The sequence below is a fragment of the Cydia pomonella genome, chromosome 28 (genome assembly GCF_033807575.1).
Source record: "Cydia pomonella isolate Wapato2018A chromosome 28, ilCydPomo1, whole genome shotgun sequence".
Classification (NCBI taxonomy): Eukaryota; Metazoa; Arthropoda; class Insecta; order Lepidoptera; family Tortricidae; genus Cydia; species Cydia pomonella.
In genome coordinates this window covers 1,832,670-1,856,516 of record NC_084730.1, presented here as the reverse complement: position 1 = coordinate 1,856,516, position 23,847 = coordinate 1,832,670, and the positions used below count along the sequence as shown (strand labels likewise).

The 23,847-nt window shown below is 37.4% G+C and overlaps 2 protein-coding genes across 7 annotated transcripts in view; both read right to left on the bottom strand.

The window, feature by feature from the left end:
• Nucleotides 1-130: 130 nt before the first annotated feature.
• Nucleotides 131-4,763, bottom strand: LOC133532856 (uncharacterized). The gene is made up of 3 exons (XM_061871705.1): nucleotides 4,461-4,763; nucleotides 1,799-1,885; nucleotides 131-698 (listed from the first exon to the last, which is right to left on the bottom strand). The coding sequence occupies exons 1-3, from the start codon at nucleotides 4,531-4,533 to the stop codon at nucleotides 445-447; spliced, it is 414 nt and encodes a 137-aa protein (XP_061727689.1). The 5' UTR covers nucleotides 4,534-4,763; the 3' UTR covers nucleotides 131-444.
• A 2,292-nt stretch (nucleotides 4,764-7,055) lies between these two features.
• LOC133533049 (copper-transporting ATPase 1) overlaps nucleotides 7,056-23,847 on the bottom strand; it is a 100,465-nt gene continuing 83,673 nt past the window's right edge. For 5 of the 6 annotated variants that reach the window (XM_061871975.1, XM_061871974.1, XM_061871971.1 and 2 more), the window contains 4 exons: nucleotides 23,097-23,240; nucleotides 21,761-21,837; nucleotides 21,454-21,597; nucleotides 7,056-14,625 (listed from right to left, as the gene is read on the bottom strand). In XM_061871975.1, the coding sequence (XP_061727959.1) occupies nucleotides 14,508-14,625; nucleotides 21,454-21,597; nucleotides 21,761-21,837; nucleotides 23,097-23,240 (483 nt within the window). In that variant the 3' untranslated portion in view covers nucleotides 7,056-14,507. Of the gene's footprint in view, nucleotides 14,626-19,358; nucleotides 19,402-21,453; nucleotides 21,598-21,760; nucleotides 21,838-23,096; nucleotides 23,241-23,847 lie in introns of all 6 variants that reach the window. The other variant, XM_061871976.1, reaches the window with a different exon arrangement.

Here is a 23,847-nt window from a genome sequence, read left to right as displayed (position 1 = left end):
AATTTAAAACCCACCTCGAGGTTACACCATTAACACGATATTTAGGTGTACGAAATAAATGAATATGAATAATGTTTTATATAACTGTTTTAGACTTTCAGTACCTGTTGATTTAGATTTAAAGATTAGCTAGTGATTTGTAGTCTTTTATTTATGTACATATAATTACAATCAATTGTAAAAAAAAAATGTAGATGTAGTTATACGGTTTTTAATTAATTGACACGTTCGTTAACATGTGCTTGTGTTATTAATCTTATTTGTCCTTATCCTTTCAGCTCAGTTTTATTTTTAGCTTCTTAGAGCGTTCTTTAGCTGTATGTTTGTCTTACTGTACTTGCTTCCCAAAGCCCATTTCCTTTCCATCGGCGCATGATGTATGAATAGGTAGTTTTTAAGATCTGGAGCGTCATCCATTGAAACTTTTAGACTATTCTATAAAGACTATTTTCCTGTCGTCTTGTCATGCCTCCTCAGCGCCTCTTGTGCAGCACTAGTCCCCGCCTGGAACGCCGCTACCAACCTCCCCCCCTGCTCCTTCACCGCTGCTTCCATCTCCGCAAACGCCTTCTTCTGTTCCTCCACCACCTGGAACACTGTGTTCCTGAATTGCTGGAAGCCGACGTCTTTTTTATCTGGTGCCTTGTCGAGTTCTGCGCGGACTTTTTCTTCTGTCTCTTTTGAGGAGATCAGTTTTACTGTAGAACAAATTTAAGTACTATTAACATAATGTGGCCTAAAAACAGATCAGATATCTTCTTTTGTAAAATGTGCCACTGATTAATTAAGCTCTAGAGTTAGACCAAGCTAAGTTGGCAGCGATATTGATAGCCCAGACTGATATTTCTATGAATTTATGACGTTTAAAGAACACTTGCACGGTCTCTGGGCTATCAAAATCACTGCAAACGTAGCCTGGTCTAACTCTAAAAGTTTTTATATTGATTAAAACCATATCACAACGGATGGTATTTTCGGGAATCGTTTTTCCCAAGTTGCGATTTCTCAGACAACGGTAAATATAATTTATAAATAAATACTCATATATTTACATATAGAAAACACCCACGACTAAGGAAGAAATATCCGTGCTCATCACACGAATAAATGCCCTTACCGGGATTCGAACCCAGGCTTCATAGGCAGGGTCCATATTGGCATTTATCTGAGGACGGGCTTTTTGTGGTACTTCAGTGGTATCACTCACGAATCGAGCCAATTGTTCTATCAGTCTAACGCAACTAGTTGCGACCAATCGCACGCGTGATGCGAACTCATCAACCAAATCGCGTTGTGGCGTTAGACTGCACGATTGGCTCGAATTCGTGTGTGTGACACCGCTGTACTGGCCCCATTTTTATTATTTAAAGACTAAAATGTCCTACAAACTTTTTTGGAAGTCGCCTAATTTCAGAGTTAAAGCCATTTACAAAAAAAAAAAACAATTTTTTTATTGTTACTTAGTGCAAAACGCCTTTTAGATGGCGATGTTGCCACTATGTAAAAAAAATCCCTAAATGCCTAGTCCAAATATCCTAAAAAGTGAAAAGTAACACTTTGCAAAAAATAGGTTTTATAAAAAAAAAGTTCAAATTCTTTTTGAGTTACAGTTTAACCAGCAGCGTTTACATTTTTTGTACAAATTTTTTTTTCTGTGTAATTGACCTAAACTCTTATAAAAAAAAAAACCTCTTTTTGTGGTGCATGGCGTGGTTAAAATCTCTCGGGTTCTTCGTGGGCACCTGGTATACGAGTAGAACAGACCAGTCATCCTTTTAGCTAAGAAGCAACAACTCACCATCTTTCATCCACTGCACGATGCCGTCGACGCTGTTCTTGCCAGTCTTCTTCATGGTTCCGTACACGGCCGCCAACTCGGCCCCCGCTGTATCAAATCAAACATAACGTATCCCTTTATTTGACATAATTATTGAAAGTCATAATATAATGATTGTCAGATCTTGTTTTGATTAAACACTTGAATCTCTTACTTTTTTAAAAAAATATCATCGGACATTATTACACAAATTGACTAAGTCCCACAGTAAACTCAATAAGGCTTGTATTGAAGGTACTTAGACAACGATATATATAATATATAAATATGTATAAATACTTAAATATATAGAAAACACCCATGACTCAGGAACAAATATCCATGCTCATCACACGAATAAATGCCCTTACCAGGATTTGAACCCGGGACCATCAGCTTCGTAGGCAGGGTCACTACCCACTAGGCCAAACCGGTCGTCATGTATACTTATAACATGGCTTTTAAAAATACTATTAGGTATGCATCTTAAGATACAGTTCTGACAAAACTTGATTAATATTTTGGTAGACCACCTTGGAATAACACAGTATTGTCAGATTATCATTAGTCATCATTCTGAAACCGTTAACTTTTCAGGATTTTCGTAAGCAGTGTCTTACGTGAGCGAATAACTCGCGAACGCGAAGCGGCGCGGGTGAATTCAATCCTTTGATACCTATGGAAGTGTTATACGTGGGCGATCTCCGAATGCCGCTGGGCCGTCGCGCCGCGTCGCATTCGCGAGTCATCGCTCACGTAAGCCGCTGCGTAAGGTTATCCTATAGATAGGTTAGGTTAGGTTTGATTTATGGCAATCCTGAAAAGTTACGCATTTCTGAGAAAAAACCAAATTATGGCTAACGAAAATGCGGACAAACAATACATTATGACTTAAAACTTTAAGGGAAACAATAGAGACCCCATTCACATGCAATTGTCTTATTTTTTCTAGCTTCACACTTATCTAGCTTCACTACGTATATTTGACCGAACGTTAGCAAAGGTCTCTATTTCAGCTTGCAAAATGCTTTGCGTATGTCCGTATGTTCTCTCCTACAGTCGCAATTCTCAACCGATTCTCGTGAAATTCGGTAAGCAGATTCAGTAGTAATTAAATAAATTTTTCTGTCGTTACGGTTTTTGGAAAATATTCAAAATGGTTGAAATTTACATAAAGGATTTAAGCGTCGGTAGAGTCTGTGGCACTTACGACTACCGTGAGTTGTGATAATGACTCTACGAATTAAGTTTTTTTTACATTTCTTAAGCTAATGCAAGATCTACAATTGTACAGCATAGAGTATATTCAATAGTAGGGTAGTCTACAGCTCACTGATCCAATAGTTGTACCTATACTATATAAGTATGTGTATTTCAATTACATCTTGCAATTTTATAAAGTCTGTCATAACAATTTTTACAGTACATATGGTGCTACTTTTCCACACTAGTGCGTAAATTAGTACATTATGTAACTATGTCGAAAGTTTAAAGGGCCATATGTACTGTAAAACAGTGTACGATACATGTGCGAATAGGCAATTAGCAACTCGTGTCGATTTAAAGCACTGTTTTTGCACGTGTTTTTATTTGTCGCCACTCGTTACGAATTTCCTACTTTTCGCACTTGTATCGTAATGTATTTTATAGTACATATGGTGCTACTTTATCGCACTAGTGCGAATATTAGCATATTACGTTACTGTGTCGAACATTTAAAGGGCCATATGTACTGTAAAACGTTGTACGATACACGTGCGAATAGGTAATTCGCAACTCGTGTCGATTTAAAACACTCCCTTCGGTCGTGTTTTAATTTATCGCCACTCGTTACGAATTTCCTATTTTTCGCACTTGTATCGTAATGTACTATTACAGTACATATGGTGCTACTTTTCCGCACTAGTGCGTAAATTAGTACATTATGTAACGTAACTATGTCGAAAATTTAAAGGGCCATATGTACTGTAAAACGTTGTACGATACATGTGCGAATAGGCAATTCGCAACTCGCGTCGATTTAAAGCACTGTTTTTGCACGTGTTCTATTTATCACCACTCGTTGCGAATTTCCTACTTTTCGCACTTGTATCGTAATGTATTATACCGACGTGATTTGATAATACAGGGTGTTTATTTAGGCACCTGCAATAATTTACGGGGTGAATATATAGGTCATACTGAGCAACTTTTACTATGGAATCCCAGAAATCGCGAAAAAAGAAATTATTCTCCCATAGACTCCTCTCTTCCAAGATTACTCTCTGTCAAGGTCAGACAGCCAAAATGGATGAAACAGCCAATATTTTTTTCGCGATTTCGAGATTGGTCCCATAGTAAAAGTCACTCAGTATGACCTATAGGGAGCGTGCATGAACTGTATGAGGCAGCACAGGAGCCGTCAGATTTTTGGCGCGAGGCGTAAATGTGATATTTATTGTTCCGATGTAGCCCACAAGATGGCAGAACCTACTATGCACAAGAAAACACGTGACGTGTAAATGTACATGTTTATGGTTCCGATTCAAGCCACAATATGGCAGACCCTCCAACGCGCACGGTCCCTATATATTCACCCCGTATATTATTACAGGTGACGAAAAAACACCACGTATAGAAGTGAAAGTTCAAACTGGCTTCTTACAATCTGCGGTCCATTTTTTCAGCTCTTGAAGCATTTTCTGGCTTTCCCCTTGCAGTTGGTTGAACATTTCCATTTTGGTGAGATAGGTAACGTTTTGTGTAATTTGAAATGTCGCGCGAGTCACTTAAACTACGTGACCGTTGTTTTGGCTAATTAGGACGATTCACGGTTTAAATTCGATAATTTGAATTACTTTTAGTTTTGAAAATAGGGTCAAAATTAATAGGTTAAAAGGATGGTAGAAAAACTTGAAGAATTTAGAGGTACATTATGTTAGTTTGAAATATAATCGTGTAGGCTTAGGTGCACGTCATTAAGAGGAAAGGGGACGGTTCTCCATACAATACAAACGTAGTCCCCATTTTCCTCTCTGGATACGGATATTATCGAAAATCGATGAACGTATATTCGATGTAGCTATGCTACGTTTTATTTTTGCCCATAACTCTCTTTTGGACGTAGTTTAAGGTCGTACCCGGGTCCAAAACCCGGACCCGGGTACAAGTCCGGGTTTTTGATTAAGTATTGTAAAAATTAGGAGCGAAAAACAGATTTCATATAAATTTTAAATGTTACTCTTAACTCTTATAGGTAATAATTAAAAATTCGAAAAAAACCAAACAAACGTCCCCTTGCCCCTAGACAAGTGATTGATATACAACAAATTGTGCCAAAATCTTTTCAATAATGTTAATGTCCAGAGAGGAAAATGAGGACTAAGTTTGTATGAAAAGGTGATATCGCGCGGGCCTCCACTTGACTTAAGAATCATGGCTTTATAGATTTTAACATTATTCGAGTACCTACGCTATCACTATGAAAATTAGATTGGAATATTGGTCCAAGTCTCCCGTTCCCACTTTAGGAGCCGCCTAATAGGGAGAGTGAGGCGACCTTAATGTTCATTACTTGATTAGGTTTTGGGCTTGTATTTTAGAGCTGAATACAGGCCTAAATATCCTTCCGTTTTAACACAGGTGTGAGGCATTATGGAAAATTGAATCCTACCACTTTAAATTAAAGTTCAAAATTAGGTGGGAAATATATTCCCTCTGCCTTTTAAAGGCTTAAAGATAGGTATATACCTACTTAGTATTTGTTGTATTTATAAATTACATAACTACGTGCTTAGGTTATATTTTTAACACTAAAAATTTACATAAATACGCACTGCATAGTAGTCAAGCCCGGTTAGGACTAGATAAAAAATTTGTGAGCAACTTTTTTTATAGTAAGTACCTACAAAATGGCAATACATTTGGAAGAAATGCATACAGTTTTAAGAGCCGGCAGTTTTAGTGAAGGTGCGAAGTTTTCAGTCATACAAAAGTGGTTTAAACAATGCAACATCTTAGACGGAAGATTTTTAACCGAGGAGCATTTTGCAAGAACCTACTCAAGACTAGATCCTAACTTTGTTGAGCTGAATTTGAGTGAATTCATCATTTTTATGGCGATTTTAGCTCGTGAAACTAAGCAAGATATGAAGATTTTCGTGAATAAATTTGATAGTGTTAAATATATGATTATAGAAGAAGTTCAAAATTATATAAGGGAGAATAATATACCTTACACATAGTTTTACGAGGGAATAGTATATTTAAACTCACTAGTAACTCGTGGGATTTTTTTCTCGTCTTTTCCATCTTAACCAAATACAAATACAGCATTATTTTTAAATTCTAATATAAAAAGAATCGTACTTTATGTTTTAGTCTTAAATGGGAAATCATTCCCAGTAGTCATCACCGATTCAGAGCGATATTAAATTGATGGCCACCTAATGGATAAATAACTTTATTTGGCCCCAACGAATAAGGGGGTGTTATTCAATGCTTATAAAATATTAAACACTATCTGTGAATTAACTTTTTAGTGTAACTCGTTGCCATGGTTACGGTTAGTTGTTCAAGGGACCCACAATCATAGTTCTTATTTTTTGGTATTTCAGACAGAGGGAATATATTTCCCACCTAATTTTGAACTTTATTTCAAAATGGCGGGGTTCCTTTTAGCATAATTCCTGACACCCTTACGCTTTATAAAGGGTTATAAGTGTTATAACCAAACATGCATTTCTATATACTATATGTTAGTAGAACGAACGTTATAAGCTGAGCTAAGTTATTCCAGACGTCATATCGTAGAAGTTTGACGTTTATATTAACACTTCCACACTCTGTGTTGTCAAACACGGTGCAGAGTTAGCCTGGCTCTATAACATAACTTTTAAAGAACAGCGGTAGGAGCATGTTTCTATTTTTATCACCTGTTACTATGCCCGTCACTTTCGCGCTTACATACTTGTTAGAACGTGACAGGCATGGTGACAAATGATAAAGGGCCGACCATATTAGCCCTACAGGCCTACCCAAGCTGACAATCACTACCGCTACGACAACGAAACGCTTTATGTCTCTATCACTCTCCCATATTAGTGTGACAGTGAGTTGTATTTTGATCGTTACGGAGCGTAAGCGATTTGCGTGTTAGCTACGCGGCCTGTACCATTATTGTTCCTTGGATTAGAGAAAGAAAGTTCCTCCGCCCATCCACACATTCAAGATGAGATTATAAATATTAAAATAAAAGGCATTTTAAAAAGTATACATTTTTATTCGGTACAATAAAAAATAGAATACTTGCACTAAAGTACGTTTACGATATACATCGAAGGATTAGCTGGGATACGTGACTACCACATAATAACTATAACCAGTACAACGACTCCAGAAAAACGCTCGATATAATACGATTAGAGGCAGAATAGAAGAGATGGCGGGACGACCTCGACGCATATTGCAGTGACTGGCGGGAGCGTGCCCTAAATCGTGATGAGTGGCGGAAGAAAAGGGAAGGACAGTGGGACACAAAATAGAAAAACACTTTGGATCAATGTAATAGTTATTTGTTATACAAGTGGGCAAAGTTGTTGTTTAACCCCTCGTGATAATATTGATATCCGACCAAGCGAAATAATCCAAAATTAAACCACGAGCACAGCGACTGGTTCGAAAAGTGGAATCTTGAGCGCTGTGACGGTTTCAAGACACGAGGGTTAAACAAACTTTGCTCCCGAGTGAAACACAACATTTTTCACCACACCAACGCGAGGAAAATACTATCTGTAAGACATTACAAATCAAATTCAAATGAAGGTTATTAAATATTTATCAGCCAACATGAGCAAACAAATCAAAATTTGCATCAGATTACTTTGCCACGCATGTGGATAAAATGCAACTTTCTTATCAGTTTTGAAGTAAAAAGAGAGCCATTTCGAGCTGGTTTAGTGAAAAATAATGTATATGTCTTATTGAGTGTACAACGCACATATCACGGAAAATATCTGACATATTTTCATCTGCAGAGAGGCACCTATTTCGGCGCGGTGTATAGTGTAACTAACTAATATTACTTAAGTATCTTGTTTTTGAGCAATCATTTTTGACCTTAAAACTTATAAAAACAAACTAGGAAGCTTTTTAGTTTTGTATTATAAGTTAACACTAAGCATGGTATATATGTACATACTGTATAAATTGGAACAAGTTAAAAGAACATTTTAATGGAGTCTTTGTACTGCATTAGTTCTTTAATTGTGACTAAAGGCTTTACAAAGAGATCCCTGATTAATTGTTATATAATAAAGCCTTAAGAGTGAGATAGCAGGTAGGTAAATAGCCGTCTCTTTCACACAGAGCTCGAAAATATTATATACTTGGGCCAAAATACATTTTTGAAATCAATTACTAAAGCAAAAATTTCAGGTAACTTACGAGAAAATTACACTTATTTCCAAATTTAATACAATTAACTTACAATGTAATACATAACGTTTAATAAAATTCTTTATTTATTATTACCATTTTGACCCAAAGATTTATTAGCATAATTTATGAAATTAAATTAAATACAGTAATATTTATTTAAAATACTTGGACTCCAAAATTGTCTTGTTACTTACCACTACCCAATAATCTTCTTGCAATATTATTTTTCAAAAAAAAAGTTTTTGTAAAGTAACGCAATTTTTTTGGGATATCCAATATTGTTTAAATATCGGCATAAATGATATAGTTATCGTGAAAACTTCGCTGCAGCGATGACAAACTATTATAGAAAACATTGAAATTCCGAATGAATATAATAAAGCATCCTTTGTTAACTAATTTGTCTCTAGAATCAAAATTTGTACATAATTCCTAATAGGCATTAAAAAGTATTTTGGCCCATTTATTAAAAAATACTGGCAATAAAATGAGTACGTAAGTAAGGTGCGAAAGAGAACGCCTATACCTGTCACTATACATAAAACGATACAAAATTAAAATACACATTAAAAATAAACTCCCAATAAAAATATTTACAAGTCTTTGGAGGATTAATATGATTATCTAAAATTCTTATAGAAAATACCAAAGATTCATTTATTGTATTAGACGTATAAAGTATAGGGACCGTGCGCGTTGGAGGGTCTGCCATCTTGTGGCCTGAATCGGAACCATAAACATGCACATTTACACGTCACGTGTTTTCTTGTGCATAGTAGGTTCTGCCATCTTGTGGGCTACATTGGAACAAAAAACATCACATTTACGCCTCGCGCCAAAAATCTGTCGGCTCCTGTGCTGCCTCCTACAGTTCATGCACGCTCCCTATAAGAAAATATCGTGCCTTCGAGTTTGACAGCTAAACGTGGCGCTGTACGGCGCCATGTTTTGTGGTAACTGAATTGACAAATGTCAACTTTTGACAACCAGTTACCGCATAATGTACGGAGCCAGCGCCGTCTACACCGACAAATTCGAAGCATCCGACACGTCGGAAGGGAGGAGCCCAAGCTATATATTACCGTACAAATCGTTCTGCCATTTTTTGCGGGCACGTGCACACAGTCGCACTTCTCACTCACTACATACAAAATCCAACCTGTAATGACGACACAAATACATAGAAAATGACACACGTCAAAAACAAATCTTGCACGCCTCGATCTCTTTTTGTGTATGGAGTCACAACATGCCCGCGCTATGCCCAGTTGGCCATGTGCTTCGGAAGAGAGGAAACAGTGCGAATGCCGACTCCCTTCCCGGTGTTGCTCGAAGGAATTAACATATCTATCTTCGTTTTTTCTTTGCATTAGAAAAAGGGTACAATCTTGAGTGTCTTTATTGAAAAACACTTTTGAATAATGTGTTACATTAAATATGTAATGTTACATAAAATATTTGGATGTCAAACTAAGGGGCACGTTTTTTTCTTAGACTACCTCTCTATTACAATAAATTGTCTTTGGTAATAGTTATTATTTATTTTAATCATTATAAAGACACGTCCAGATTATTTACCCTTTTTCTAATTAAAAAAAACGAAGTATTATACAATAAATGAATTGTTGAAAATACCATACCGTCTACAAGATGTAAGACAACAACTAATGAGATGTAATAGTACATTACGATACAAGTGCGAAAAATAGGAAATTCCAAACGAGTGGCGATAAATTAAAACACGAGTTGCGAATTACCTATTCGCACATGTATCGTACAACGTTTTACAGTACATATGACCCCTTAAATGTTCGACACAGTAACATAATATGCTAACTTGCGCACTAATGCGGTAAAGTAGCACCATATGTACTATAAAGGTAATTTAGGTTATTGTTAAGTTAATTAAGATAAGTTTATAAGTTTTGTTATTAAGTATATAATTTAAACTGTTTTTATGTCTGAATAAATGATTTTGTAATTTAAAGTAGATTAAAATAATTTTTACATGTATACATTTCTTCAAAAATTGTAGTTTAGAATTTTCATACAAGGAAATCGGGCCAGTATTTTCTTTGAGAGTAATAGGGAGTATTACTGCAATGTTCAGCCGCCAGAGTGCAGCACTAACACCTATCGTAAACCATAGAGTAACTTATACATACTGTGCCTTATTTTCACAGATAATAAAATATGACATTGATGCATCAAGGCGGTTTGTTTACAAAGGGCCTACCGGGGAACTTGAAAAACCCAAATTTAGTTATATGCCTCTTTATCGCTCGAATATGCAAGAATGATAGAATTTAGATAACGAAATTTCGATTTTCTTGTTCCGCGGTAGACCGGATTGTGATGGATTGTGGTAGTGGCGCCCTCTACGCAGAGTTTCGGGTAATATTCCCTATTAAATATGTAAATTTTTACATCAAACTAATTTCAGATATTTTACATATTTTAGAAACTAATTGAAATACTATAAAACAGACAATGGAAGAATTTAGACACTTCAAAACTTATCGAAAATACTCACAATAAATAGCAATACATGATCAATAACATTTTTCCATTAAAATGTCTACACATTATAATATCACTGATTATAAAACTCCATCGTACAAATGTAAAAAATTTAGTAATGTAATATTTTCTTTAAGAAGCAGGTTCCTGGTTTCTTAGAATCTTGCAACGTGTATACGCGGAAGCCTATAAACTCTTTACCTTATAGTTATACTCTGTATCTTTAGGTATTTAAATAAAAGTAAACAAAATCTACCCTCAAATGGCTCCTTAAGCCAGTTGAGAGTAGATGAAAACATTACATGATCAAATAATGTAGGTTAAAGTCAGGTCGTTCAGTGACAGATCCAGGCGGTTTTGTATTTGGTTGGTTAACCAATAAATGTTATAACTACCCGGAAATTTACAAATGCTTGTTTATTTTTATTTAAAGACATATACAGAGTATAGTCCTGTCACAAAGATTTTTACAGATAAAAAAGCTATTTACAGATCCCTTATTATTCATAAGTATATATATTTATATATACGTTGAAAGCTTATTTAATGCTGAATTACTTACAATATAATTCTACGTAATATTCGGAAAAATGTCATAAAAAATACACGACTTGTTCAAGGTGATTTTGATCCCTTTTTTCCCTTTTTACACGGTTGAATCTGTCATAAAAAAGCTGGGACTTTTATCTATCTTGAAATATATAAGTCATGTGTATTGGTATTGCCAAATTGCAACTGTACGTGTTTTACCAAACCTACTGGTTGAATGGCAGTCAAAAATTAGCGTGTCACTAAAAAGTACCCTAAGTTTGAAGGGTATTAGCTGAAGTACAGACTTGTCGGAGAACTAAATGCTGGTGGTAAAATAACGTTCTAATAAAATAGGTTCATATAAATAAACAACACGTTTTGTAGAGTATAATTTTTCACAATCCAGCCGCGTTTTCACGTCTAACGACAGTCCCAAAGTAAACAAAGACGCGATCAAACTTTTAAACTAATTATATTACGTTTTGATCAGTATAAAACAAGCTTTCAAATCGTGGCAACTTTTTTGTTGAAATAGTATTACATTTTATCAGTCAAAACCTTTGTGAGAGAACTTATGAGCTGACTAAGTATTCAACGGGCAAATTTACTTAATTTAGTATTTAGTACCTAAATACGAAGTTTCTGAGTGTTTTCTGATTAACACATTCACTGCCGGACAAAAAACGGCGCACTACCCCAGAAACCAGTGGTCTATAGCTGCGTACAAAACAACCCGCCTAGCGGGTTATCCGGCATCTGAACAAAGTTCACGAGCGCCCACCAGGTGGGTTGTGAATGTGTTAAGAACCGAATGAAACTGTATCGGTACCTGCCTAGTATTTCTTCAGATGATCATAAATCACAGATAAACAGAACTCACTAATTACCGTAGTAATACCCAAACATGCTTGATTTTTGTTTAATATTTTAATTAGTGAGTTTTGATTGCAATAAATCTACGTAACATGTTCAAATGCCAGCCATTAATTTAATTATAAGATGATTAAATTTAATTGTTCCAATTTAATTTGTCAATGTGCCATTATTGTCTTATAATTGTTAATGTTTATAATTATTATTGGTGTTAGTCGAAGTTTCGTGACGCATTGGTTCAACTGTAATGTCATGTAAACATTTTTATCAATAAAAAAAAAATGATCATTTTGATCATGGAAAAAATCGACACGAGTATTTTGGCAATAACGATCATGTGTAGCTCGCACGGCATTAAAAAATCGTCTATTAAGGGGCTGTCAACACCCAATGTCCTTGAAATTGATGTTACTTAAACAGTTTTTTAAGAAAGACTATTTGTTTTAGTCAAGTAAGAAAAATATATGTTCATATTAATTATATTTCAAAGACCGTGGTTGTACTCGATACATGATTGAACGAAATCGGCTCGATAGAAAATAATTGCAAAGATTGGTCTTAAAATCACAATTAAACGGTTCTACGTCTTTATTGTTTTGACTTATGGGTCCGCAATTAAAATCACAATTTCAAAAACATTTATATCTAAACCGCTAACGAGTAAAATATTACACTAATAATCCACTTTTTTTTATTTAAATAATTTTCTTATTATTCCCTTGCCCAGGCCCAGTAACATGCGACAGTGCTTTCTCGTTTACTCCGATACAAATAGACAGTGTGCGCGCTTTAGGTGTTGACAGCCTTTTAACCAAAACTCACCATCAAATCTATTACAACAAGATACGTTGTATTATCTATTATTTTATACAATCGTGGTATAATAGAGAGCTTTTCAGTCGAGCACCGTGTTTAGGCAACGAAGCTTGCTGAGTTGCCTAAGTAAGGTACGAAATTGAAAAGCTTGATTAATATAATCTACTATTGTATACAATACTTTTTCTATGAGTCATCTAAAATAATATTTTTTTACAATAAAACCTAAACAATGAATGTAAAATTGGTATCTCAGTAGACAAAAATGTAGTACAAAAGACATAAACGCGCGACTCCCGCGCCCGTTTATTATTTTCTATGGCAGCGCGGTGGCACGTGATTGGTCAATTATTTTATAGTTGACTACAGCGAAATGAATCTTATAGTAGAGTTGGGAGCCCATACATGAAAAGTACGCAATTATAGCTTGGTATACGAAATCTTAATTTAACCATTACAGTCGTCGAGTACAAAAAGAACTTTTATGTACGATTGATTTAATAAAAATTAATAAAATATGTATTTGTACACAATACTCAGGTAATATAGGTAACATATTTTATACAAATACACATACCGAAAAACATCCTCAGGTACTGACAGACCGTGAATTATATTGCGCAATAGATCAGTTATTTCGTGTGACAGAAGACGCGATCTATAGTTCGTGCCATCCAAGATGACGCGCAGATTTGTCAAATCTAACCTTTATTAACATGAAAATACCAATCAAGCCACACGTCATCATGAACGACACGATCTATATTTTGATCTGACCATACTTCACTTCTTCCGGCCTCTTCTTACATTGTGACACGTAATACTTTCGAGCAACACCGGCTTCCGACATCCGACACGTCGGAAGGGAGGAGACCAAGCGATATCTTACCGTGCAAACCGTTCTGCCATTTTTTGCGGGCACGTGCACACAGTCGCACTTTTTACTCACTACATACAACATCCAATCTGTAATGACGACACAACATAGAAAATGACACATCTTGCACACCTCGATCTCTTTTTGTGTACGGAATCACAACTCGCACCTCGCTATGCCCAGTTGGGCATGTGTGGTGGGGGGAACTGACAGAACGGGATAGTATTATGTATCTTTCTGTAGGAGTAGCAGAGAAAGCGTTATGTTTATTCTTGTCACAGTTTTTTAGTCCCCACCGTAAATTTTAATATGGTTTATGGTGAGCAACAAATAACCCGACCAAATTATGTAGGTATGTTGTCAGTATTAAAATGTATTTTTAATTTTGTCGCATTGCGTATGTCCTGTCCCTCAAGGGGTATAGCACATCTATACAATCCTACCATCTATGGCTCCGACAGAGGGGAAATAGTGCGAATGCCGACTCCCTTCCCGGTGTTGCTCGAAGCCTAATACCCGTTTCCAACACATTTTACAACACTACACGATTACATAATATTTTAATTCTGTCTATCGCGTTGTCGCATCATCCGTTTTTTTTAAAACATATCAGTCCCGATTTCAGTCTAGATAATATTTCTATCTAGTGTGAAATGCTCAGTCGTTGAGACTGGGCTGGTCCTTGGTCGGCCGCTTCGGTATGAAAGAGACGGTCATCAGGTCGTCCTCTTCTTGCAATAGGCAGCCATCACTTATTTTGTGTCGGTTGAACAATCTGGAACACGAATTGTAAAATGTATATTTTTATTTATTTATTTGAAACATAATATATAACATTACAGTCGAAACCAAAGCACTGTACAATTCAGATTATAAAATAGGATGAGACAATAGGAAAGACAGATCACAATCAATTTTCGTCCATCACCTTACAATACCATATCACGATCTGGTGCCCATGACAGAAGGGAGTTCAACAGCCTTAAAAAAACAATTATACAAGGTGGGGCATGTGACAGGAGCAAATACTTGAACGGGAGACCCCTTATTTTTTTTTTATACTACGTCGGTGGCAAACAAGCATACGGCCCGCCTGATGGTAAGCAGTATCCGTAGCCGATGTACGCCTGCAACTCCAGAGGAGTTACATGCGCGTTGCCGACCCTAACCCCCTCCCACCTCGTTGAGCTCTGGCAACCTTACTCATCGGCAGGAACACAACACTATGAGTAGGGTCTAGTGTTATTTGGCTGCGATTTTCTGTAAGGTGGAGGTACTTCCCCAGTTGGGTTCTGCTCTAGATCTGGAATGACATCCGCTGTGCTGTGCCCTACCACACAGAGCGGGATGACATTCACAAATGCCCATACCTCTCTTGCACAATCCTTATACTATCTCCAGTTACTTTTGTAATGTTCACGATTAGACCGTGGGCCAGGAGCTTCGTCAGTCATCGCCTCCCGGCTGATACCTACTTTGTCAGATGTTAGTTTAGATGCAATAATGAATTTAAAAAATAGTCAGCCGGTTGTATCGCGGTGGAAAGACCGTCAGCTATTATTTTATTTTATTTTATTTATTATTGGGAAACAAACAGCGAAAAATAATACATATGTTTAAACAAATATAGAATACACACAAGCCATAACAGTTTCCACTTATAGAATAATAACATTCTTTGCTGCTCAAACCAGACTTATACAATTTGGTTTAACTTCTATGAATTTGTAAAGTAGGTTCAGGTAAGATTATTAAACTTTAACAACAGAAAAGGAAGACGCTATACCTTGCTTATACTTAATGTACATGCAGGTCATTATCTTAGATTTAATGTTTACTACTTTTTTTATTATTACTGTTATTTATTTATTTATGTTCTTAATTGCAGAAACAAACTTAGGTAATTACATTGAACAGGTAAAAAATACGCGCCTTACCATTTTATATCCGCCAAGTAAGCCTAATGTGTAAATTGCGTAATCCGTTTATTCAAAATGCCTGATGGAATATGGTTGTTTCCATCTACAAATCTTAGGGCAGAATTGTATCCCAATAAAGTCTTTTGGATTATAAGAACGTGTTAAACGACTTTCAGGGGACCTGTAATGACCATATTTTTGTAAATATTTGAATTTAAAATATCTTTTGGCACACGTCACGTGACCAAACTCGAAACGTCGTTGAAGATTCTGATGACGTCACAACTCTCGGATTGACACTGTTGACAGTTAGGCGATAAACAACAAATGACAAATGTCAGTTGACAGTTCGTATCTTCTACGTGTGTATGTAGTTATGTGTCAAACCGTAAACTAGTGTGACGTCACACAATTTTCAAAGAGCGTTTTGGGCGCGAAAGCATCTGTCAAAATATATTTTGTGATTTTAACATATTTAAAGCCGTTTTTAGTATAAATGTTGAATTTTAGGGCAACTTTTAGTTAATATAGAACGTAATACAAGCGTTTCAAAAAATTGGAAACAACCCTATTGTACATGCAAAGTTTCATGATTTCGTTATACTATCATAAACAGGCAAAGCGCTTATTTTTCACATGTTCATGCGACCAGCTGACGTTCTTACCACCGCGATACAACCGGCTGACGATTTTTTTTTACTAACAATAGCATCTGAGCTATCATCTGACAAAGTATCAAACGGGAGCAATGACTATTTTTTTACGTGTTTCGGTGGCCACCAATCTTCAACCCACCAACGGAGCGGCAGCTGACGTCCACGAGGTTTCGTCATACATAGCCGTTAACCACTATACGAGTTTTCGCCCGGGAGGAGGTCATAGAAATCTGTTCCTGGCTCGCGGTCTAGATGTTTAAAGGCCTAATTAAGAAAAAAATTTTAGAGGTGACCATACATTTTAATTATATTTTTGGTTGATCGGTAGGAGTCAAGGACAATCAGGCAACCAAAAAAATAATCATCAAAATGTCGAAACACTGCGTTAAAAATGTGTCTAATGAAATTAGGGGGCAAAAACGCTCTGATATTGACCCCAGAACTGTCAAATAATGTGTAATTGTGATTTTAATTTTGAATTTAATAGCATCTTGACATTACAATATCAGATGTATTCAAATTTTAATTATAGGGAGCGTGCATGAACTGTAGGAGGCAGCACAGGAGCCGTCAGATTTTTGGCGCGAGGCGTAAATGTGATGTTTACTGTTCCGATGTAGCCCACAAGGTGGCAGAACCTACTATGCACAAGAAAACACGTGACGTGTGAATGTACATGTTTATTGTTCCGCTTCAGGCCACAAGATGGCAGATCCTCCAACGCGCACGGTCCCTATTCGATCTGTTCCCGATGTTCTGTTCTGTCAATGTCAAGTGACATTTCTTCAACCAAAAACGTCTGACACTGACAGATCAGTATCATATCGGAAACAGATCAAATAACTAAAATTCGAATACCGTAAAACCACCCAACTATAGTCCAATACTGCAACTATGGTCCACAAGTTCAAAAGGAAATTAAGTATCTATACCAATGTTCCTTTTGGTTTACTCTTAGTTTTACCTTCCATTTATAAACGTACTTTGCCTTAGAACTACAAAAATATAGTAAAATACACACCTGAACGAGAAAAATTGAGTTTATTTGTGGACCATAGTTGGGAGCTTTGGACTATAAAAAAAAAAAATTTAATCTGTTTATTTCATATCAAAAAAAATATGCATTTTTCTAACTTAACTACTAATCTTAAATTAAAAAGATTTTTTGAGTTAAGGAGTCTAGGCGTCTAGGGTGGGATAGTTGGGTGGTTTTACGGTACGCCTATTAATTTTTTTTTGTGTTAAAACATCTTCGTTTCTCAATGAGCGCGATCACTAGTTATACTAAATTTGTGTACAAATTCAAATTTATTAGACAGTTTTTTAAAAAATCTTTTTTTTTAAATATCACATCACTGAAGTAAAACAAAAAAAAAAACTTTAAACACACAAACAATGCAAATAAAAGCATACGTTTAGTACATGACACCCCCGTAGGCTACGGTACCCACTTACCATCAGGCGAGCCGTATGCTTGTTTGCCACCAACATAATTATCATCTTCTTAGCATTAGTCCCGGCTTACTGCAATGGCTCATGGGAGCCTGGGGTCTGCTTGGCAATTAATCACTCTATAGTGTTTATCCCGTATATCAATTAACAATACCGCTGTAGTTATGACAGCACTTTTGACTAAGATCTTTCTCGCGTTGTCCCGGCAGTTTTGCCACTGCTCATGGGAGCCTGGGGTCCGCTTGACACCTAATGCCAAGATTTGGCGTAGGCACAAATTTTTACAAAAGCGACTGCCATCTGACCTTCCAACCCAGAGGGTAAACTAGGCCTTGTTGGGATTAGTCCGGTTTCCTCACGAAGTTTTCCTTCACCGAAAAGCGACTGGTAAATATCAAATGATATTTCGTACATAAGTTCCGAAGAACTCATTGGTACGAGCCGGGACTTGAATCCGCGTCCTCCGGATTGCAAGTCGCACGCTCTTACCGCTAGGCCACCAGCGCTTACCGCTAGGCCACCAGCGCTTACCGCTAGGCCACCAGCGCTTACCGCTAGGCCACCAGCGCTTACCGATAGGTCACCAGCGCTTACCGCTAGGCCACCAGCGCTTACCGCTAAGCCACCAGCGCTTGACGCTAAGCCACCAGCGCTTACCGCTAGGCCACCAGCGCTTACCGCTAGGCCACCAGCGCTTACCGCTAGGCCACCAGCGCTTACCGCTAGGCCACCAGCGCTTACCGCTAGGCCACCAGCGTGATATAAAAATGATTGCCATACGCGTATATGCGAGTACTAAAGAGGTTTCGAAATTTTATCCCCAAGAGAGTTAAAATGGGATAGTAACCAAATTGAACTTGTACAAATTTTCATATCCTAATCACCCCCAATATGAGGTGAAAAGCACAATACCTTATAAAACAATATCCCCCGTCGCGTCTGTCTGTAGGTATGTTCGCGATAAACTCAAAAACTGCTGAGCGGATTTTCATGCGGTTTTCACCTATCAATAGAGTGATTCTTGGGGAATGTTTAAGTGTATAATTTGTTAAGGTTTTGTGTAACCTATGAGACTCCAGGGCGGGTCGCTAGTTTTTGAATAAAAACGATACCTAAATGCATAGTATTTTCTTTTTTTCAACCTATAGGTTAGTTGGGTCAAAATTGTTTTGGTTGTCTTGTTTCTGACCACTCTGTCACGCTTGTATCTAGGTCTTCTATCAAATACATAAAAAAAATAGCTGTAGACTATATTTTACATGACAAAAATTAAAAAAAAATCCTCTCATACAAAAAACTTCACTCCGTCACATTTTTTGGGGACAGAAAACAAGACAACTAAAAGAATTTCGACCTAATTAATAAATAAATTTTTCAAATAAAATCCCCTAAAACACACGAAAACAAAACCTCCACCAAAGATATGAAACAAACCGCACAAACCGACAAAAAACACAAAAAAGGCAAAAAAAACTACACACCAATAACTACACCTTTAAAAGAGATTTCCAGTCGCCGTTTTTGCTAGAGTGAAAGAGACAGACTAGCATTAGTATAAGTGCGAGTGAGAAGCCAGTATACAGAGTGTTGCCTGTGAAATCTAAAGCTATAAGAATTAGGATTACTCTTTATAACAAATATGTCAGTACAAATTCATAAAAATATATTTTTAAGTAATATAAATAAAATAAATCAACCTTTAAAATATAAGGTAATTTTTACATAATTTAGAATGTTATTAATTAAATTATAAGTAACTAATTTATAATAACCAAAAACAGCGGCATGCAATTAACTACGTTTACGTTTACGTAGTTAATGGCATGCAATTAACTACGTTTTTTTCAATTTAGTCTAAATAAACACACATACTGTCAACCGGGGCGAATAGGGACGTCTGGGGTGAATAGGGACAAAACTTAAAATGTGATTTACCTGATCATTTCTTAAAATCTACCCAGACCTTTGTATCATTCGATTGAAAATAATAGTCGATTTTGTATGAGACGATTTGTGTAGGTAAGTAGTTATTAAGAAATTATCAGGTTTTCATTTTAAGTTCAGTCCCTATTCATTCCAGCCGTCCCTATTCACCCCAATTGACGGTATCAGTAATATTATGTGGATGAAGGTTCTAACAATTGTATACGCGAGATACTTTGAATCTCTTTATTGAATCTATTTACGGACTTAAAGTTAAATCTATATAGGGCTTGTGCACAAAACACGCGAGGTTTTTTCGGCTTCTTACTATGTCATCTAGCCTTATGGATTGCAGGTACTCGGGAGTACGGAGCTCTTCTATGATTGAAAGAATGATAATGTGAATGTATGAACGAACGAATGAAAGTACTCACTTGGCAATGGGCGAGTTCCCCCGATCCCCCACGTCGATCCTCTCATCAAAGCCTCTGTGTACCGACACACTAAGTCCTGTAGCCTTATGGATTGCAGGTATTCGGGAGTTCGGAGGTCTCGAATGAAGAAATGAGTGTGTGAATGTATGAACGAACGAATGAATGAAAGTACTCACTTGGCAATGGGCGTGTTCCGATCCCTAACGAGGATCCTCTCGTCAAAGCCTCTGTGTACCGACACGCTAAGTCTTCTAGCCTTACGGATTGCAGGTATTCGGGAGTACGGAAGTCTTGAATGAAGGAATGAGTGTGTGAATGTATGAACGAACGAATGAATGAAAGTACTCACTTGGCAATAGGCGTATTCCGATCCCTAACGTCGATCCTCTTGTCAAAGCCTATGTGTACCGACACACTAAATCCTCTAGTCTTATAGATTGCAGGTACTCGGGAGTACGGAGCTCTTCTATGATTGAAAGAATGATAATGTGAATGTATGAACGAACGAATGAAAGTACTCACTTGGCAATGGGCGAGTTCCCCCGATCCCCCACGTCGATCCTCTCATCAAAGCCTCTGTGTACCGACAAACTAAGTCCTGTAGCCTTATGGATTGCAGGTATTCGGGAGTTCGGAGGTCTCGAATGAAGAAATGAGTGTGTGAATGTATGAACGAACGAATGAATGAAAGTATTCACTTGGCAATGGGCGTATTCCGATCCCTAACGTCGATCCTCTTGTCAAAGCCTCTGTGTACCAACACGCTAAGTCTTCTAGCCTTACGATTGCAGGTATTCGGGAGTACGGAGGTCTTGAATGAAGGAATGAGTGTATGAATTTATGAACGAACGAATGAATGAATGAAAGTACTCACTTGGCAATAGGCGTATTCCGATCCCTAACGTCGATCCTCTTGTCAAAGCCTCTGTGTACCAACACGCTAAGTCTTCTAGCCTTACGATTGCAGGTATTCGGGAGTACGGAGGTCTTGAATGAAGGAATGAGTGTGTGAATGTATGAACGAACAAATGAATGAAAGTACTCACTTGGCAATAGGCGTATTCCGATCCCTAACGTCGATCCTCTTGTCAAAGCCTCTGTGTACCGACACACTAAATCCTCTAGTCTTATAGATTGCAGATACTCGGGAGTACGGAGCTCTTCTATGATTGAAAGAATGATAATGTGAATGTATGAACGAACGAATGAAAGTACTCACTTGGCAATGGGCGAGTTCCCCCGATCCCCCACGTCGATCCTCTCGTCCAAACCTCTGTGTACCGACACGCTATCTAAGTCCTCTAGTCTTATGGATTGCAGGTACTCGGGAGTACGGAGCTCTTCTTTGGTAGGTTTTCTGAACCTGTGATAAAAATAGGTAGATTAATTTTTGTAGTAAGCAAAATTAATGACACATCCTCGTAAGTCCCCGCGTACTTGTACAAGTACAAATTGATTTCGAGTTGTTCATAACTAGTAATCAATTTGTTCTTAGGAAGGTAAACCTTGAAAAAAAATGTACTCACGTCTTAAGCAGCAAGCTGGAGCACACCACGGACACAGAGCTCATCGCCATGGCCGCCGAAGCCATCCACGGCTGAAGCTGCAATTATAATAATAAATATTATAGGACAGTATTACACAAACTAAGTCCCACAGTAAGCTCAATAAGGCTTGTGTTGAGGGTACTTAGACAACGATATATACATAATATATAAATATTTATAAATACTTAAATACATAGAAAACACCCATGACTCGGGAACAAATATTCGTGCTTATCACAAATAAGATGCCCTCACCAGGATTTGAGCCCGGGACCATCGTCTTCATAGGCAGAGTCACTACCAATTATGTTGTTAATTTTTTTGCTTCAAGCTTCTGTGCAAATATACTTACACAATTTTTAATGGTGCATTTAGACCGTTCGTGTATTTTTTCGTTCGAGCGAAAGTTGTTTAAGAGGCTACCTGGCCAAATTAGCTGTTTTTACCATCGCTATAGCCTGCTTAAACGTTGTATAAACATTAAAGATATGTACACAATATTTTAGCTATTGTTCTTTAATTAGGTCTACTGAGATTTCAAAAAACATATCGTATCATAAGTAAATATTTTTTCCGTGAACCTTTTATTATGCAACGCTTAGATACGAAACTGTAACCAATAGTGAATAATGATGTACACTTTAATTACGTCGGCCGATTTTTCAATTATATAAATAGTTTTTGAGAAATCGATACTATTGAAGTTCGTGCGTGCGCTATCAGCGCTGGTGGCCTAGCGGTAAGAGCGTGCGACTTGCTATCCGGAGGTCGCGGGTTCAAACCGCGGCTCGTACCAATGAGTTTTTCCGAACTTATGTACGAATATCATTTGCTATTTACCAGTCGCTTTTCGGTGAAGGAAAACATCGTGAGGAAACCGGACTAATTCCAACAAGGCCTAGTTTACCCTCTGGGTTGGAAGGTCAGATGGCAGTCGCTTTCGTAAAGACTAGTGCCTACGCCAAATCTTGGGATTAGTTGTCAAGCGGACCCCAGGCTCCTATGAGCCGTGGCAAAATGCCGGGACAACGCGAGGAAGAAGGATTGAAGTTCGTGCGTGCCGCTTGGCCATCGTACGGGGAACCTGTGCCATTCGACACGACGCGCAAGTATTCTCTATGAATTGATCGTACGATTTTGAGTTTTGAGTGATAAGAGACTGTTTATTTAAGTTTAAAGTGAGTGAGTGAGTTATAAGTGAGCGAACAAACGCAATAATTTGTTTGCTTGTGCAAATTCAAGTTGTTAAGATGAAGAACGAGGAAGGAGGGTATTATTTTGCGTTTAAAGTCGACTAATAGAAAAAAGAACTTACTTGAAGACCGAAGACAGCCAGAGCACCGCTAGCCAACGGTATGCCGAGTAGGTTGTACACGGACGCGAACAGGAAGTTGAGACGGACGCGCCGCACGCACGCGCGGGACAGCAGCAAGCACGCGTATACATCCAACAGGTCGTTCTGTGGACAAAATATGTCAACCGAGGTGAATTAGGGATCAATATTATTTTTCATTTATTTATTTTCCATTCAATAGCCGGGTCCACACTGAGCGAGCATACGCGCGAGGCAATTTCCTCGCGCACAAAACGGCCAGTCTAGACGTGCCTCGGCCGCGACGGTGCGCGCGTTTTCCTCGCTCTCAAGTTAGCTCGTTATCGCTAATCGCTAAAAATGGACTTACAAAAAATGGACATACAAATTTCAATAAGTTAAGTAAATAAGATTTCATTGTTAAACCGGAATAAATGTCATATACGGAGCACACATTTCATTTGTTATACACCGTGTTTTTATTACGGCATTACATTTAACTCAACCAAACAATTGAAAACTGTGATATACCAACGTCATTTCTAACATCGATCGTCCGAGATAGTACGTACGTTTAGTAGCAAATGTATGAACTCGCACTAAACACTAATCAATAAGTAAACAGGCCCTAAGGCAAGTGTACACGCTCGTAAGGGCCTTATAATATAAAAAATATGATTGATTATCTCCGAAATGGAGTTAGTTAGAATATCGGTATGTTTGAGAAAGTTACTTAATTTAAGCTCAGGAATGC

Excerpts from the sequence above, each read along its gene's own strand:
- LOC133532856 (XM_061871705.1), bottom strand. The coding sequence starts at position 4,533 with ATGGAAATGTTCAACCAACTGCAAGGGGAAAGCCAGAAAATGCTTCAA. Across the intron at positions 1,886-4,460 it reads GAAAAAATGGACCGCAGATT|CGGGGGCCGAGTTGGCGGCC; the intron begins GTAAGAAGCCAG and ends GATTTGATACAG. Across the intron at positions 699-1,798 it reads CGTGCAGTGGATGAAAGATG|TAAAACTGATCTCCTCAAAA; the intron begins GTGAGTTGTTGC and ends TTTGTTCTACAG.